Genomic DNA, 18833 nt, shown 5'->3' on the forward strand with positions numbered 1-18833 from the left:
CCAAAGTCTTCATCAATTAACTCTTCTTACTTTCTTTTATATATTGCTTGATATTTCACTGGATAAATAAAATATTGCAATCCCTTGAACATCTGCACTGAAACAAGAGTATGATATGAGTAGTACAGTTCTATCTTAGCATATTACTTCTTAAAAATCGGAAAATAGGCCGTATGAGAAACAAATATAGGAGGGAGGAGATATATAGGAGTGAATGGCTACCAAGGTGTGAACTTTGTGGTGGCAACACTTGGCGTGGCTGAAGGAAGAAAGAAGAAGAAGAAGGGGAAGAAGAGGGAGTTTGCTGATGCGTTTCTTCTTATTTGGTGATGGCTGAGTTCACTGAGGACTTCACACACTCAGTAAGTCAGTGTGGAAGACTTAGGGAGGGAGGCAAAAGGGGAATACTTAAGGGTGATAAAGGAATATATCATTGTTCTCCACCTGACTCGGCCATCTAGCATTGTTTACTGTGTTATCGTTTCTTATCATTGTTATTCTCTGTCTTCTTGTTTTACATCATTACGTGGAGAGAGAAGCTGTCTTTGTCTTTGTTGTATTATCTCCCATACCATTGTCTTATCTCTGTCTAATGTGTCTATCGTAGTCTATCATCCGTATTATGCTGTTTTATATCATTCCATGGAGAGAGAATCTATCATTGTCTATTGTATTATTGTGTCTCATATCATTGTCTATTATCTCTGTCTAATGTGTCTATCATACTGTCTTATATTATTCCGTGGAGGGAGAATCTGTCATTGTTCTTGCAGTTCTTGAGTCCATATCCTAAAACGTTTTGGGGCTTAGGGTCATGTTTTTAATCCATTGTCTATTATATATGTCTATCATACTGTCTTATATCATTCCGTGGAGAGAGAATCTTGTCATTGTTCTTGCAGTTCTTGAGTCCATGTCCTCAAACCATTTGGAGCAACCCCGTTAAGGAAAATAAGGACAATAAATGAGAAGAAAAAGCAGAAATAGAGATAGATAGGTTGCAAATCACAGATGAACAGGATACAAATTACTGATAAAAATAGGTCATGAATTACATGCGAATAGGTTACCAAGGAGAACAACAAGACCTGGAAGTGTTAGAAATAGAGGAAGGATTAGCACTGGACCGAGCAAGATGGAGGAGGATCATTGCAAGTCCAACCCCAAGAATAGGAGATGGGCCATAAACAAAAAAGAAGAGGAAAAATGTGAATAGGTTACAGATTACTAACGCCCTCCTCCTTCTCTCCCGCAGCACAAGGCTTGCTTCCAGTGCAACGGTTACTATGGCCCAAACTTCTGCCAGCCGCTGTGTGCCACCTGTCATGTGTTCCTGTACCCTGATGACCCCTCCAAGCCAGCCCTCGTGCGGCCTTACCATGAGGTGCGACCTAGTGTGTGTGGGTGTGGATGTGTGTTTATATGTAGGGGTGGAGTTTTTTCAATGTCTTTTTTTTTTTCTCGAGTTGATATGCATTATCATATTCCATAAATTTTCCTATTGATTTTATTTGTAGTTTTTCAGCTTGTGTTTTTAATGTTTTCTCATGTTAAAATTCACCGCTCATCACTTTGTCCTTTCCCCAGGAGACAGATGACGGGGACTCGGGAAATGAAGAACCAAGGGAACCGGGGGACTACTACCAGACCCAGGAGCAACTTCCCCCTGAGGCTGCCCCCCAGGCCTTCCCCCAGCACACCATAGACCCAAAGGCGTACCAGGCTGTAGCCGCAGCGATGGACCACGAAGACTTTGACTACATGGAGACAGGGGAGGCCGGGGGTGACGCTAGGGGTGGAAACAGCAGTGGGGGAGTAGGGGAAGGGGTGTCTGGGGGCGGCATGGACATGGTCGTGGGTATGGAGATTCCGGGGGGTGCCAACGGTGTGGGACTGAATCTTGGGGGCATGTGTGGAGGCGCTGGTGGTGGTGCTGGTGGTAGTGGTGGCGGTGGGGGGGGAAGCGCCTCACCAGGGAATGGGATGATGTTGGGGGGTCATGAGGGGTGTGGGAGGGGGGCTGCTGGGGTGAGGGAGAATAACGTGGGAGGCCCTGGGGGAAATATGAGGATGGCCAAGGCTCGGGTGCCCACGGTGAGGGGGAGCGAGAGTCGTGTCATGGTCCAGCCTGTCCAGCCGGCGCTACAGGAACAGATCGCGAGGCTGACGAGTCCAAGGCCAAGCGAGAATCTGGACCCCACACTGATTCACCGCATGCCCCCGGAAGGTAAGTGTTGTTGGGTGTTGCGTTGGATAGGTGGGGTGTTGTGTTGGGTGAGTATTGTATAGGATGTGTGTAATGTAGGCTCCTTTCTCCCTTCAAAAGACATCCCATATAATACAAAACCTCTCTCTCCCTTGTCCCAGTGTCGATGTTGGAGTTTAACTTCCTGGAAAATGACAAAAGAAGTAAAAAAACTCCTACCATGTATTGCTAACTTACCCCTTTATAAACGATGGTACAAAATAACACAAAACCTCTCTCTCTTGTCCTAGTGTGGATGCTCGTGTTCAACTTCCTGGACGACATGACGCTGTGGGCGGTGGGCCAGGTGTGCAGGCGGTGGAGCCAGCTGGTGCGCCGCTACGTGCCGGAGGACCAGTGGCGCCTCTACACCAGCCGACGGTGGCCGCTCTTCTCCAACCTGTACAAGGAGGTGCCCTGGCAGCGCGTCTACACCAAACTGTGAGTCGAGGCAATGGTGTTCTTTTCGTGGGATTTATATTTTTCTCATGGGATTTATAGTTTTTTCATGGGAGTTATAGTTTTTTCATGGGATTTATAGTTTTTTCATGGGATTTATAGTTTTTTCATGGGATTTATAGTTTTTTCATGGGAGTTATATTTTTTTCATGGGATTTGTAGTTTTTTAATGGGAGTTAATGTTTTTTTCGTGATCTATAGTTTTATGAGTTCTAAGGTTCAAGTAATTTACTGTCATGTTATTTATACTATTTTGTAATCTTTAGTTGTACGAGTTCTAATGCGGAAATGGTTTAGTGTCATGTCATTTATAGTTTTGTGTGATTTATAGTCTTATGAGTTCAGAGGTTTAAATGGTAGTCTTATATTCTTGTGTCCCATTATGAGTGTAGTCCATCCTTGTGTACCTTTGTGAAGAGGCTGCTGTGAGTGAAATGAAGCAGAGGTGTGGACAGGGTGGCGTACTATAGGTTGATAGTTTAATGGTAATGACAATGATAGTACTAACAAGAGGTGATTAATGAGGAAAAGATGCTGGGAGGTGTGTGTGAGTGTGTAGCCAGTTGATACAGCCGTCCCTCAAATAGTATGGTTTCCTATACTTCGGTTTTGATTTGATGTGGATTTTCTAAGAAGATTTTTAAGGATTTTTAAATATCCCAGTGAGCAGGAAATTTTAAAATCCTAAAAGATCTTCCATGACAATCCGTATAAAACCGAAACCGTACAATTTGAGGGACAACTGTAATGTGGTGTTATTGTGTGTATGTAAGAGTATGTGAAGGTGGATGTTGGTATCACCGTTGCCAGAGTGTCGTAATCAGAGCCGCGTATTTACTGGTTTCTGGCCCATAATTGTTGCCAAGAAACACCAATAATTAACCATATAAACGATAATCATATATGAAGGCAGTTATTTGGGTGATGAAAGCAGTTTTTGGGTCGGAAATCGGCAAACATAATAGGCAGAGTACGACAATCTGGAAACATTGGTTGGTATGCATTTTACCCTCACCATCCTTTCTAACTCGTCTTTCCATCTCCCTTCCACCCACAGGACAGAGAGTGCGCCCTGCTACATGTGCCTCCATAAGATGTCTCTGCTCACTCAGCCCCTCAACAACGAGAACTCTTGGAGGAGAAACCGCTTGCGCAACGAACTCAGAAGTAAGACTCGCACACACGCACTCATGATTACTTTATTTTATATTCTTTATGCAAGGTCTGACATTCTGGTACCTCTTATGTTGCTATGTGGGAGTAGGGTTTTCCGTGCTTTGTTTTCTGTGTATGATCTATATTTTTATGGGAAAGGAAGCAGCTCAAAGGAAAAAAGGAAGAGAATAGAAAAAGGCACGCCACAACCCCTTTCCACCTCATGCCTCACCCTCTCTCTCACTCTCCCCTACCCCAGCGCTGCGGTCCGACCCCCCGGAGGGTATCCAGGCGTGCCCGCTGGACAAGTCGTCGGTGCACTGGCAGGCGTCCATCCGCGGCCCCGCTGGTTCGCCTTACGAGGGGGGCACCTTCTTCCTCTACATACAGATTCCTCACAGGTGGTTAACCAGGGCTCGTTAGGCAGATAGAGTGATAGATATATAGCTAGAAGGCTAGAGAGAGGGATGATAGATAGATAGGGGAGTGAGTTAGCAAGTAAGTAGGTGAATATGCTCTTCTAATGCAAGATAATGTTACTGATGGTGGAAGTTATTTAAGTATGTTCTCCACCTTGAGTATTGATGGTGGTACTGCCTTTAATCAGGTCCTTGTGATGCAGTTAAATCAGGTTCTGTGATGCAAAACCTAGGCCATATCTTCTTCCATTAAGAGTTGCCATTTCCAACAGATCAACACATTAATACTGGATGGCTTTTATTTTCCTTATCCATTGTTTCATCACATCCATCATTCATTTTCTTATCTAGCTTTTATACCTTAAACATCTTTCTCCTTCCTCAATGATTCCCCTTCCTTCAGCTACCCTCTCTGCCCCCCATCGCTGTCTTTTATTTTCCTTATCCATTGTTTCATCCTATCAATCATTAATTTTTCTCATCTCCCATTACATTACCTTCTGCCCATTGTATCCTCCTCCCCTTCTTCTCCTGCAACGCTCCTCTATACCCACCATTATACCTCAAAGAGCTCTCTCCTTCATCAGCAATTCCCCTTTTCACATCCTTGACATATGCCCATAACTTTATCTTCTTCCCAATGAATCCTCCTCCTATTCTACAACCATCATACCTCAAACATTTTTCTCCTTCCTCAATGATTCCCCTTCCTCCAGCTACCCTCTGTGTCCCCCCATCGTGTGCTTCATCACCAAGATCTTCCACCCCAATGTGTCGCGCCACGGAGACATCGGCATTGACTCCATCCAACACAACTGGTCCCTGGCGCTCACCATCTCCAAGGTTCTCATCTCCATACAGTCGCTGCTCACTGACCCCTACACTAAGGTGGGTATAGGGGGGGGTGATGGTGTGTGTGTGTGTGTGTGTGTGTTTTGATATAATTTTTTTTTTGCTTTAAACTGCTTCCTTTGGTAAAAAAAAGGCCATAAAAAGTAGAATATAAGTAAATGAAAGAAAAAATGAAGGAAACTAAATAAAAAAATAAGAAAGGAATGAAAGAAAAAAATTAGTAATAGAAAAATTAAGAGAAAAGTAAACGAAAAAATACAAAATAATTTTTTTTTAAGAGTAAAACAAGAAAAAAGGAACAAAAAATATAATAAAAAGAAAAAATGAAAGAAAAGAAAAGTAAATGGAAAGACAAAGTAAAAAGAAACAACAAAAGAAAAGAAAAAGTAACTAAAAAGAAAGTAAATAGAAGAAAAAATAAAAAAAAGGGAAAAAGCAGTAACAACCTCCCCCTCGTTCAGGTGTGCATGGAGCCTGAGATCGGGCTTCTCTACGAGTCCAACAAGAAGCAGTTCGAGCGCGTGGCGAGGCGCTGGACGTGGAGGTACGCCATGCACGACGCCCTCTACCCCGAGCCCTCGCCCTTCCTGCCGCTGCCCCTGCATACCACCTGCGGCCCCTCTACACAGGTAAGGGTATGGAGTTAAGGGCGACTGTATTATAAAAGACTCAATACCTAAGGGAGATCCAAGGAAGACCTGAGACCCTATAAAGACCTAAGAAAGAAGTCTATTATTATTATTATTATTATTATTATTATTATTATTATTAGTAGTAGTAGTAGTAGTAGTATCATTGTAAGAGATAGATCAGGTGGAGATAGACAAGTTCAAACACTATAATTTTCTAGGGTAAAAAATATCCTAAATTGCTGAGGTTAACAAACATAAAGGAACAAATTAACAAATGGTGTTGATCTATTTCTGTTTGAAGGAAAAAGGTGAATCAAAATAGCAAGGGAGAAGATTTGCCTATTTCTACCACTCCTAATTTTTTGTTGTCTTGTAGATGGAGACCGAGGAAGGCGGCGGCGGCGGCGGTGGTGGTGGTAGCGGCAGTGGCAGTGGCAGTGGTGGCGGAGGAGGTGGTGGTAGTGGCGGTGGAGTGGCGACAAACGGAGGTCACGGAGAACCGGAATCTAGAGTGCCAATGTTCTTTACCTAACCACTGGCACCTCCACTCCAAAGGTGCCTATACTGTATCTCCCTCACGCGCACACACACACACACACACACACACACACTTAGATGTATATATTAGTCATGTGCACAGACTCAAGAATAAATAAATTGGAGATACATACATAGAGGCCAGGGCTGTATAGGGGTGTGTATAGAGGATGTTAACTGTATAGGCCTCTTTGTGATATACAGGCTGTTCTATATAGGGCAAGTAGTGTATATGGGTAGTGAGGTGAAGGAAGGAAGGGAAGGGAAGGGAAGAGGTGTTGGCTGTGGATAGGAAGGAAAGGGAAAGGAAGACATTGGCTTTGGGTAGGAAGGAAAGGGAAGGAAAAAAGGTGTTAGGAAAGGGAAATGGAGAGGAGAGGGAAATTTATTGGCTATGGGAAGGAAAGGGAATGGAAGAGGGAGGTGTAAGGAAAGGGAAATGAGGAAATATTGGCTATGTGTAGGAAGGAAAGGATAGGGAAAAGGGAAATGGAGGAAAGGGAAAGATATTGGCAGTTGGTAGGAAGGAAAGGATAGGGAAAATAGAGTTCGGGAGGAAAGGTAATTGAAGAGGAGATGAAAAGATAGGCAGGAAAGGGAATGGAAGAGATATTATCTGCACTGGTTACAAAAAAGAACAAGAAATTAGATTGTAAGATAAAGGAAGGAAAGGGAAGGGAAAAAGAAGAGGAGGTTAGGAGGGAAAGGAAAGAAGGGAAGAAGAAGAGGAAGACAGGAAGGGAAGGGAATGGAAGAGGAAGAAGAAGAAGCAGTATTGTCGTCTGTTTTGGGGATAAGGGAACAAAAAATTGGCTCAGGCTAGAAATTAGGACCCCACTTCTATGCTAATAATTCCCCTTTGCTCCTTACAGTTTATTTATTTTCAACGAGTATATTGTATGATCAGGCTCTCCATACTCACACACACACTCCTTCATTTGTCCGTGATGCATTAAGTTTTTCATACACTCATCCCCTTCTCAGTTTGCCTAGCATTACTTAATATTTATCCTCTTTGTGCTTCGGAGAATGTGTTCATATGATGTTTTCAGGTATTTAGATAACAGGAAGGAGGTTTTTGAGTTCATTGTATACTAAAATGCGTGTGTGAATGTATGAGAGAAAGAGAGAGGAAGAGTGAGTGAGTGTGTGGATGATTTCCGAGAGTCGTGAATGAGCTCCTTCACACACATGGCATTGCGTTAACTTAGTGATGCAAAAAATGAGACTAATTGGTGCTAAAGGAAGACAGTGAGAATGTTCATTAAGGATTTTTTAACTCTTGTGACAGTGGTAGCAGTAGTTGTAGTAGTAGTAGAAGCAGTAGTAGTAGTAGTTGTATCATGGCATTCATATAGGAGGTGAGGAGAGATTAGAAGATAAGGAAGAGATAGGTTTGGTGTTGAGAAAATATTTTACCCTTGTACATTAAAACCAGTGGACATATCTCACCCCTTTTCATGACTCTTTCGGGCAGTGTAGGGAAGGTGGATGCAGGTAGGTGTGCACTGCGGATAACATAATCATAAGTACATTAAAAACTATACCTATATCTCGTCTTTTTGTGTCCAGTGTCGTGTAACTTGTGTGATCGTATGGAAGAAAAACAAACTTCCTTTTCCACTCCCTTTTCCTGGTAATTCTAAACTCTTCCTATGACCTTCTCTTTCCTTCTTACCTTCCTAACCATGCATTGTTTTCCACCTGGGTCGTGCTGGAGATAATTAACCTGTCCGCTGCGATTGGCATGGATTTCACCTTCACTGGTACCGTAGCCTGGTAACATATACTCTCAGGTCCTTCTCTGCCTCTGTGGTGGATAGTGGAGTGTTTCCCATGTGGTATTGGTGTGCATGACTTTACATTCTTCTTTATTGAATTGTAGCAGCCACTTTTTGTTCCATCCCTGTAGCTTGGTGATGTCTTCTTGTAGTCAAGGGGTTAACTCTTCCTATTTCCTTCTCTCTTTTCTACCTTGTTCGTGCTCGAGATGATTAACGAGTTCTCGAATGACAGGTGGACATGAGGACGTGGAAAGGAAGTCTGGGTCTCGCTTTGACAGGTTAACGAACAATGAAATACCTGTGCCTAAGTTTTTGTATAAGCATGAAGTGTTATTTATTTTATTTGTGGTGCGGTGGTTAGCGTGCCTAGCTACGAATCCTTGGGCCTGGGGTTGAGTCTCGGCCTGGGTAGTCTAAGTGCAGATCATCCAGTTCATCGTCCCTTTCCTGCTGGTCGATAAATGGGTACCTGGGGAAGATAAACTGTGGTAACTTTTTTATTTATTTTTATTTATTTTTTATTTATTTTACATCAGAGGACACGGCTTAAGGGCAACAAAAAGAGTGCAAAAAAAGCCCGCTACTCGCCGCTCCCACTAACCCTGTGTCTTACCTATCCCAAGCTCAAGGGCTAATGTGACAGAGATGAACGCTGAGGTCATGAGCATCTATAGTGTATTCTTTTTTTGCCACAATACCACCACTTCTTTTTCTTACCTCTCTCTCTCTCTCTCTCTCTCTCTCTCTCTCTCTCTCTCTCTCTCTCTCTCTCTCTCTCTCTCTCTCTCTCTCTCTCTCTCTCTCTCTCTCTCTCTCTCTCTCTATCATATCTTTACTAATTTCATATTATTACGGTATTTTCTTTTCCTCCTCCTTAACCGTCTCTGTCTTTACTCTTTTGCTATCTTATTTTTTATCTCTGTGCATGTGTGTGTGTGTGTGTGTGTAGGTGGGTGGGTGTAGGTTATCTCTCTCTCTCTCTCTCTCTCTCTCTCTCTCTCTCTCTCTCTCTCTCTCTCTCTCTCTCTCTCTCTCTCTCTTGTGCAATCATCCCGCAATGTGGCAACCTATCGGTTATTCATGAAGCACACACACACACATCTGGAAGAGGAAGAGGAAGAAGAGGAGGAGGAGGAGGAGGAGAAGAGAGGACTTGTTATATGGGTCACAAATTATTTCCTCCCTCTCTCTCTCTCTCTCTCTCTCTCTCTCTCTCATTTCAAACACACACACACACACACACACACACACACACACACACACACACACACACTAAGAGGCTTATGTGTGTGTTCCGATACTCGCAAGCTTAGTGTTTTTTTTTGTTTGCTTGTTTTTTTTTTGTTATTTTTCGTCCTTTCGTTTTTTTATTTGTTTATTTTTCGTTTTCGTGTTTTGTTTATTTTTGACTTGAAAGTGTTAAATGATTTGTTGTTTAGATAGATAGATAGATAGGCAATTAGAGAGAGAGAGAGAGAGAGAGAGAGAGAGAGAGAGAGAGAGAGAGAGAGAGAGAGAGAGAGAGAGAGAGAGAGAGAGAGAGAGAGAGCCTATATACTACTAAAACTACTAACAAAATAAATAAAAAAAAACAATAAAATGAACTAATCAACGAAAGAAGGAAGTATCAATTAACTAAACGTGGGAATGAAGGAAGGGAGGCCGCGAATCGAACCCGGGCCCTCAGAGGAGAAGTCTAGGCAGCGTACCAACAGGCCCACCCGAAACTGACCTCTTTTGGGCACTCTTTACTATTGTCTATTATGGGAACGGTGAGTAGCGGGCTTTTTTTTTCTCTCTGCACTCTTTTTGTTACCCATGAGCCGTCTCCTTTGCTGTAATGAAAAAAAAAGATAAAAGGTCACCGTCCCAAAAGCCCCGGGCAGAGTGTCGTCTATTATGAATGCTCCGGTTCGATTCCCGGCTCTCGGCGGCGTACATATCGATATCTTTCACGGCGGCGATATTGCAGTTTATCTTATGAAGGAAGGAAGGAAGGAAGGGAGTGTAACGTGATGAAGGAAATAGTGCTTGGAAGGGAGGTAGGGCGTAAAGGAAGGAGGGAAAGAAGGGAGTAAAGGGAGGAAGTATAGAAGTAAGACGAAGAAAGAAACGAAGGAAGGGAGTGTAATGAGACAAAGGAAATAGTGCTTGGAAGGGAGGAAGGGCGTAAAGGAAGGAAGGAAGGGAGTGTAAAGAGGTGAAGGAAATTGTGCTTGGAAGGGAGGAAGGAAGGGAGTGTAATGAGATGAAGGAAATGTAGTGTTTGGAAGGGAGGAAGGGAGTAAAGGAAGGAAGGGAGTGTAATGAGATGAAGGAAATGGTGCTTGGAAGGAAGGAAGGGCGTAAAGGAAGGAAGGGAGTGTAATGAGATGAAAGAAATGGTGCTTGGAAGGAAGGAAGGGCGTAAAGGAAGGAAGGGAGTGTAATGAGATGAAGGAAATGTAGTGTTTGGAAGGGAGGAAGGACGCAAAGGAAGGAAGGGAGTTGAAAAAAGAAATAAAGAAAGGAAGGAAATAAAAAAAAAAAGAATATATTTAGACGTAAAGGAACCGGTGCTTGATAGGCGGCGAAAGACCTTGAGTGAACATCAGAAAGAAGAAGAAGAGGAGGAGGAAGAGGGGGAAGAAGAAGAGGAGGAAGAGGTGGAGGAGGGAGGGAGAGATTCAGCAGGTGTTCCTCACATCTGTGGAGCGAAGGTGTGTGTGTGTGTGTGTGTGTGTGTATGCGGGGCCAGATGTGGGTTGTGCGGGTGATGAGAGAGAGAGAGAGAGAGAGAGAGAGAGAGAGAGAGAGAGAGAGAGAGAGAGAGAGAGAGAGAGAGAGAGAGAGAGAGAGAGAAAGGATGGTCAAAATAAGAATAAAATAGGTCGACGAGAGATAGAAAAGGAGAAAAGAGGTTAGAGAAAAGGAGAAAAAAAAGAAGAGGTAGAGATTCGAAGACATAAGAGAAGAGTTGAATGCTGAATAGGTTGCATCAGAAAAGGGTTTGAAAAGAGTTAGAAATAGGGGGTGAAGAGAGAGGGGGAAGGAGGGAGGAAGAGAAGGAGGAGGTGGAAGGGGAGGGAGAAGGGAGAGCAGATGTGTATGTTCGAGAGGGAGAGGGAGAGGGAGGGAGAAACAGGGGGTGAGGGAGACACACACACACACACACACACACACTCACTCACAGTCACAGATCCAGCCTTGTCTAACACACACACACTCACTCACTCACTCTCTTTTACGTGGAAAACAACAAAAAAAAGAGAAAGAGAGAGAGAGAGAGAGCAGAGTTTCCGCCACTACGTGTATAGATATAAAAGTGAGATAGAGAAAGAGAGAGAGGAAGAGAAAGGAGAAAGAAAGTGGTCGTATTTTGTGACGAAAGAAAAGATAAAGAAATAAGAGAGAAAGAAAAGAAGGAAAGAGATTATAATATACGTTCCGGTGTAGACAGAAAGAGAGAAATAAAGAAAAAATAAAAGGTTGATATAAACATTGAAAAGAGAGAGAGAGGAAGTATTCTGTGGCTGAAAATAAAGAGAAAAGGGAAAAAAAGAGAAAGAAAATGTAAAGAGGAAAGGAGAGAGAAAAAAATAACAGGGTGGAAAAGAGAAAGGAAATGATGATAATGGAAAAAAAAAGAAAGAGAGAAATTCTAATATGTTGTTGTGTGTAGAGAAAGAGAACGAGAGAGAGAGAAAAAAGAAAGACCAGGGTAGAAAAGAAAGGAAATAATAATAAAGAGAGCAAAAGAGAGAGAGAGAGAGAAAAAAATATATACGATGCTGTGTTCAGAAAAAAAAAAGAAAAAAATATTGATAACGCAAAAATGTCGTAATAATAAAAAAAAGAATAAAAAAAATTAAAATCGAAATTAAATAAAGTAAAATAAATAATAAATGAGGAAAACTATTAAAATTGTGTGTTGAAAGTTGACTCATGTGATGGAACCAGAGAGAGAGAGAGAGAGAGAGATTGTTTGGTCATACTAGATTAAAATAAATATTACTCCACAGTATCTCTCTCTCTCTTTCTCTCTATCTATCTATCTGTCTATCTATCTATATATCTATCTATTTATCTATCTATCTGTCAGTCTGTTCTTCGTTTTGTGTATATATAACTTTTTTCTACATTGCTCTCCAAATGATTGAGCGAAATGGACAATCTCAACGGAGTGAAATGCAAACAGGAAAACCCATTGCCTGCTTGCTCTCTCTCTCTCTCTCTCTCTCTCTCTCTCTCTCTCTCTCTCTCTGTATGTGTGTTTGTGTGTTTGTGTGTGTGTTTGTGTATGTATGTGTGTGTGTTTTCTCTCGTCTCTCAGTTCCCATACACACATACATACATACATACATACATACATACCCACATACATACATACATACATACATGCATTTACATACTCCAATGTCTTACTGTTTGCCTCTTGCAGGAAATAGATTGAAAGGGGAGGTGAAGGAGAGGAGAGGAGAGGAAGGAAAGGAAGGAAGGAAGGTGAAAATAGTGTTTGAACTTACCTGGAAAATCACACCTGAGGAAATTAATTAGTAAAGGTGATGAAGGTGAACTATAATTAGGTGAAGAAAATAATATAGCAAAAAAAAAAAAAAGACAGACGGAAAGAAAATAAATAAATAGATAAAAAGGGAGAAAGAAAAGATTAACCAAAGGAAGGAAAAGGAGAAGAAAAAGAGGAATAGCAGAAAGAAAGAAAGAGAAAAATAACATCCATTAATAAGAAACTAAAAAATAAACAGAACAAAGAATAAAGAAAGAGAGAAAGGAAGAGAAAAAAAAACAAAGAAGAAAAAAAAGGAGAATTCGAACCAGCAACAGGAAGAAGAAGAAGAGGAAGAGGAAGCAAAATGGAAACAATAAGAATAAGAAGTAACCAGGGAAGAGGAGGAGGAGGAGGAGGAGGAACAGGAAGACGAGAAACAACGCCCATCATCAACACCACCAACACCACCACCAACACCACCACCATCTCCACCAACATCATCACCGCCAACAGCCTCATCTTCCCATTCATCTTCATCGCCCTGCTCCTCAACACTCCCTTCAGCCCTATCAAACTCGTAACTGCAGATGACACCCCAGAACCAACCACCTCTGCCCCTCCCGTCAACGAAAGCGAAGTAACCACAGAGTCAGGAGAGATACTCTTGAACGAAACTGAGTACGAAGATTTCTCCGATGTGACCAAGTTTGTGGACGGCATGAACAAATGGGACTTCATGGGGTCGTGGGCGAAGTACGACCTCTCGAAGCTTGCGGAAGACCAGCGACCCTTGCCCCTGGTGACCGATGGAGAGGACCAGGGCGTGTTCATTTGCCAGGTATTGGTGGTGGTGGTGGTGATGGAAGTTTGGAAAGAGGAGAGAGAGAGAAGAGATGAGAGAGAGAGAGAGAGAGAGAGAGAGAGAGAGAGAGAGAGAGAGAGAGAGAGAGAGAGAGAGAGAGAGAGAGAGAGAGAGAGAGAGAGAGAGAGAGAGAGAGAGAGAGAGAGAGAGAGAGAGAGAGAGAGAGAGAGAGAGCAAGTGTGTCACAGATGCGCAGATCAAAACTTACTTTAATGCCTCACCATGAGTCATCTGTGTGTGTGTGTGTGTGTGTGTGTGTGTGTGTGTGTGTGTGTGTGTGTGTGTGTGTGTGTGTGTGTTGCTATTCATACGGACAAGCCTTACCAAACCTTACCATGACGTGTGTTTTGTATGCATGTATGTATCTATATATGTGTGTGTGTGTGTATGTGTGTGTGTGTGTGTGTGTGTGTGTGTGTGTAAGTGGGTCTGTAGGTGAATCATGGAGCCAGGTAGGTCTCAGGTGTGCCCTCATTAATGACGCAAGACAGGTAGCCCAGGTGAAGGGAGGTGGGGGGTAGAGGGAGGGAGGGAGGGAGAGAGAGGAAGTGGAAGGAAGAAAGGAAGGAAGAGAGAAAGAGAGAAGGAAAGGGGAATGAGAGGAAGTGAAGAAGGAGATGAAAGGAAGAGGTAAAGAAGGGAGGAAGGGGAGGAAGGAAACGGAAGGAGGGAAGAAAGAGAGAAAGAAGGAGAAGTAGATGGAAAAGAAGAGAAAGGGAGAGAGAGAGAAAGAGGAATGAAAAAGGGGATGCAAGATAAGGAGGTGAAGAAGCAGAGGAGAAAGAGGAAGAAGCTAGGAAGGAAGGAAGGAGAGAAAAGATAAAAGGGAAGAGAAGAAGAGGAAGAGGAAGAGGAGGAGAAGAAGGAAAGAAATGCAAGGGGATGAGGAAGATTAATAAGATGTTGAGAAGGAAAGGGAGGAAGAGGAAGAGGAGGAGGAGAAGGAGGAAAAGGAGGAGGAGGAGGAGAAGGAGGAGGAAGAGGGGGAGGAGGAGGAAGATGATGATGAGGAGGAGAAGGAGGAAGAGGAGGTAGAAGAGGAGGAAGAGGAGGAGGAGGAGGTATATTTTTATGGGTTACATTGGACATTAATGGGCAGGAAATAGGAATTCTCTCTCTCTCTCTCTCTCTCTCTCTCTCTCTCTCTCTCTCTCTCTCTCTCTCTCTCTCTCTCTCTCTCTCTCTCTCTCTCTCTCTCTCTCTCTCTCTCTCTCTCTCTCTCTCTCTCTCTCTCTCTCTCTCTCTCTCTCTCTCAACTTTCTCTCTTTTTTCTTTTTTTCTCTCCACACTTTTTCCAAATCTTCCTTGTCTTCCCTCGTTCTCTTTGGTCTTTCTCTTCCTCTTCCTCCTCCTCTAACTTCTCCTTCCTTCCTCTTTCTTTCCTCTCCTTATCCTCCTCCTCCTCTTCCTTCTGTTCCTCTCTTCCTCTTGTTTATGTTCTCTTCATCTTCCTCCTCTTGCTCTTCCTCCTGTATCTACTCTCCCTATCTCACTTATTCTCCTTCCTCTCGTTCTCCTTTTCTTCCCCTTCGTCCTTCTCCTCCTATACCTTCCTTTCTCCCTCCCTTTACCTCCTCGTCCTCCTCCTCCTTCCCTCCTTCCTCCTCCTGCACACACGTACATGTTCCTCCTTCCCTCTCCGTTCAAGGCGCAGAAGTCGTGTGAAACTATCGACAGCATCACAAAAAAGTCCATGAAAATCCCCGAGCAACTTCATCTACGAGTCTTTCCGAGCAGGCGAACCGAGGTGCAGATAACTTTAAGAATGCTGGCTTTAGGTTGGTACTTTTAGAGGCCTCCGTATCTTACATCAGCTATTTCAAAAGGCCATGAATGAATGAATCGGGGTATTTAAGAGCGGTTTCCACATTCACGGCACAGAGGAAGGGTCAAACTACCACCAGGGTCAATAAAAGTACCTCTGGAAATGCTCAAAAACTCCTATGAAAGCCTCGTCAAATGTGTGCCGGGGCGGAGAGAGGTTTAAGAGGATGGCCCCTTAAGTTAACCTCTGCCTCACTCTCTCCCCCTTGCAGACCTATTCACCTCTCCCTCTCTCCCCCTTTGCAGGCCTCAGCCATCCCCAGCACCCTCCTGAAGACGTTCCCGACCCTACACAACGCCACCTTCGCCCTCACCTACTACGCGAAGGCCGATGGAGGCAAGCTGCATATGACAGGTGAGAAAGAGGTAGACAGGTAGAAAGATAGATAGATAGACAGATAGATAGACAGACAGATAGACAGATTTAACCATATACTATTCACATACATAATACATACATAGAACCAAACATACATTCATCCCCCCCCCCTCCCCCGACACACACAAATTAAGCCCCCCCCCCCCCCACACACACACACACACCTACGCACACACACATATAAGCGGATAAACAACATGCATCAAACAGACAGACAGACAGACAGATGCGTAGCTAAATGCCTGGTCCTAATTAGTGGGCAAATTAGTCCTATTAGAGGATGGCATTTGATGGTTGAGAGAGAGAGAGAGAGAGAGAGAGAGAGAGAGAGAGAGAGAGAGAGATAGTAATAGTCGTAGGCGTGGTATTAGTAGCGTGTGTGTGTGTGTGTGTGTGTGTGTGTGTGTGTGTGTGTGTGTGTGTACCTTTACGCGGTGCTTCAAGACGTTCCCGGCGACTCGTTTTATTGTCAGTGTCTCGTAAAGGAGGAAAGGTAGGCTGGGAGAGCTCGGCGGAGGGGAACGAGGCGGCGGTAGAGTGCGGGGCCGATGAAAAGGCATGGGAAGAGGTGAACGGGCGGGGTGTTTCCCTTCTCTTTACGGGTATGTGGTGCCCTCAAGCTGTACCAGACCATCTCAAGCTGTACCAGACCATCTCAAGCTGTACCAAACCATCTCAAGCTGTACCAAACCATCTCAAGCTGTGCCATACCATATCAAGCTGTACCATACCATCTCAAGCTGTACCAAACCATCTCCAGCTGTACCAAACCATCTCCAGCTGTACCAAACCACCTCAAGCTGTACCAAACCATCTCAAGCTGTACCAAACCATCTCAAGCTGTACCAAACCATCTCAAGCTGTACCAAACCATCTCAAGCTGTACCAAACCATCTCAAGCTGTACCAAACCATCTCAAGCTGTACCAAACCATCTCAAGCTGTACCAAACCATCTCAAGCTGTGCCAAACCATCTCTAGCTGTACCAAACCATCTCAAGCTGTACCAAACCATCTCAAGCTGTACCAAACCATCTCCAGCTGTACCAAACCATCTCCAGCTGTACCAAACCATCTCAAGCTGTACCAAACCATCTCAAGCTGTACCAAACCATCTCAAGCTGTACCAAACCATCTCAAGCTGTACCAAACCATCTCAAGCTGTACCAAACCATCTCAAGCTGTACCAAACCATCTCAAGCTTTGGCAGTTATGTTGTTAATGCCAATACCATAGATACACTCAAGAAGAGGTTGGATAAATTCATGGATAGTGAGGCAAGGTGGGATTATAGGTTCACAGGAGCTGCCTTGTATAGACCAACCGGCCTCTTGCAGACTCCTTACGTTCTTAATAATAGTTGTAATGATAATAAGGATGATGGTGATGGTGATGATGGTGACGATGATGATGATGATAGTGGCGCCTTCAATATCACGTAATGTACAGGTAGACGAGGGAAAACTAATAAATCGCTCATACCTGTCCTCCTTACCTCCTCCTCCTCCTCCTCCTCCCTCTCCTCCTCCTCCTCCTCCTCCTCCTCCTCCTCCTCCTATTTACCTCTACGCACCTGCCCTTTATTGCTATGTTATGGATGGCACACACACACACACACACACACACACACACACACACAGACAGAGAGAGAGAGAGAGAGAGAGAGAGAGAGAGAGAGAGAGAGAGAGAGAGAGAGAGAGAGAGAGAGATTAGAAACGATTGCTTTAGGCTTTCACCGATAAAACCATCACTATCAAAAGTTATTAATAAAAGTGAAAATATTAAACGATTGAATGTATTTTTTTTTAATCATTTGTATTGAATGTGTATATACGTAATTTGATGTTATTTGCTGATGTTGTTGTTGTTGTTGTTGTTGTTGTTGTTGTTGTTGTTGTTGTTGTTGTTGTTGTTGTTGTTGTTTCTGCCTGTGCTCTGTGTGTTCGTGTGTTTGTTGTTCTAGTCTGTGTTTTCCGAAGTACATTTAATTTAACTTTTCTTAATATTATGTCAGGATTACTACTACTACTACTACTACTACTACTACTACTACTACTACTACTACTACTACTACTACTACTACTACTAATAATAATAATAATAATAATAATAATAATAATAATAATACTGCTACTACATCCACAGTTATTGCCACCACCACTACTACCACTACTACTACTACTACTACTACTACTACTAACCAAGACAATTTCTTCATGTATAGTTAGGTTAGGTAGGGTTAGGTTCACAGAAGCTGTCTGGTATGGACGCACTGGCCTCTTGCAGACTCCTTACGTTCTTATGTTCTTATGTTCTTAGATAAATTCATGTATAGTTAGGTTAGGTGGGGCTAGGTTCACAGGAGCTGCCTGGTATGGACCCATCGGCCTCTTGCAGACTCCTTATGTACTTGTGTTCTTATGTTTTCTCCCTCGTCGCAGGTGAGGTGGTGGGCGTCGGCGAACAGGTGGAGACGCTCTTCAACCAGTCGGTGCCGGGCGATGGGACGGGGCACGCGGAGGGCACTTGGGGCACCGACAACTTCACGCTGCCTGAACTCGCTGCCATGGGGGACTTCAAGGTACACACACACACACACACACACACACACACACACACATACGCCCACATACATCTAAAGACAATTAGCTAGACAGATACACACACACACGCTAACTTCTCATTCCCCTTCGATATTGTGGTAAAAATGAGAAATAAAATGAGAAATGAGAAAACGACACACACATATAGACAAATAGCTAGGCAGAGACACACACGCTAACTCCTCATTCCCCTTCGATATTGAGGTAAAAAAAAGGGAAATAAAATAAAAACTGATATATTACTAACTATGCCATGGATAAATTAATAATAAAGGGAATGAGATAGAACATATATGATAAAGACGCTCGCATACATATATATACAAGAAGCTTGACAGTTACACACACACGCTAACTTCTCTTTCTCCATCGATATTGAGGTAAAAAAAAGGGAAATAAAAGGAATACTGATATATTGTTAACTGTAATTGTTACGCCTCAGCTCCGCGTGAGCGTCCGTCACAGCGCATCGGGCGTGTGGGCGGCGGCGGAGTTGAGGGTGGAAGGGACGACAGGACCCCCCCTCCCTCCCGTCACTACACCCGTGAGTACTGTCTGTTTGTCTATCTGTCTGTTTCTGTTTCTGTCTCTCTT

At 43.4% G+C, this 18833-nt stretch overlaps 2 protein-coding genes across 6 annotated transcripts in view; both read left to right on the forward strand.

Annotated features, from left to right (window-relative positions):
- Positions 1 to 209: 209 nt before the first annotated feature.
- LOC127007906 (uncharacterized) lies at positions 210 to 7849 on the forward strand. Its single transcript, XM_050879382.1, has 9 exons — positions 210 to 362; positions 1256 to 1384; positions 1588 to 2227; positions 2497 to 2686; positions 3762 to 3871; positions 4119 to 4260; positions 4995 to 5166; positions 5592 to 5759; positions 6139 to 7849. Exons 1-9 carry the CDS (start codon positions 330 to 332, stop codon positions 6292 to 6294), a joined length of 1740 nt encoding a protein of 579 aa, XP_050735339.1. The 5' UTR covers positions 210 to 329; the 3' UTR covers positions 6295 to 7849.
- A 3370-nt stretch (positions 7850 to 11219) lies between these two features.
- The window catches only part of LOC127007907 (integumentary mucin C.1-like), a 21247-nt gene continuing 13633 nt past the window's right edge, over positions 11220 to 18833 (forward strand). For all 5 annotated transcript variants that reach the window (XM_050879384.1, XM_050879383.1, XM_050879387.1 and 2 more), the window contains exons 1-5: positions 11220 to 11387; positions 12504 to 13410; positions 15505 to 15613; positions 18078 to 18217; positions 18682 to 18783. In XM_050879384.1, the coding sequence (XP_050735341.1) occupies positions 12937 to 13410; positions 15505 to 15613; positions 18078 to 18217; positions 18682 to 18783 (825 nt within the window). In that variant the 5' untranslated portion in view covers positions 11220 to 11387; positions 12504 to 12936. The remainder of the gene's footprint in view (positions 11388 to 12503; positions 13411 to 15504; positions 15614 to 18077; positions 18218 to 18681; positions 18784 to 18833) is intronic.

This window comes from Eriocheir sinensis, chromosome 36 (assembly GCF_024679095.1).
Source record: "Eriocheir sinensis breed Jianghai 21 chromosome 36, ASM2467909v1, whole genome shotgun sequence".
In the NCBI taxonomy this organism is placed as follows: Eukaryota; Metazoa; Arthropoda; class Malacostraca; order Decapoda; family Varunidae; genus Eriocheir; species Eriocheir sinensis.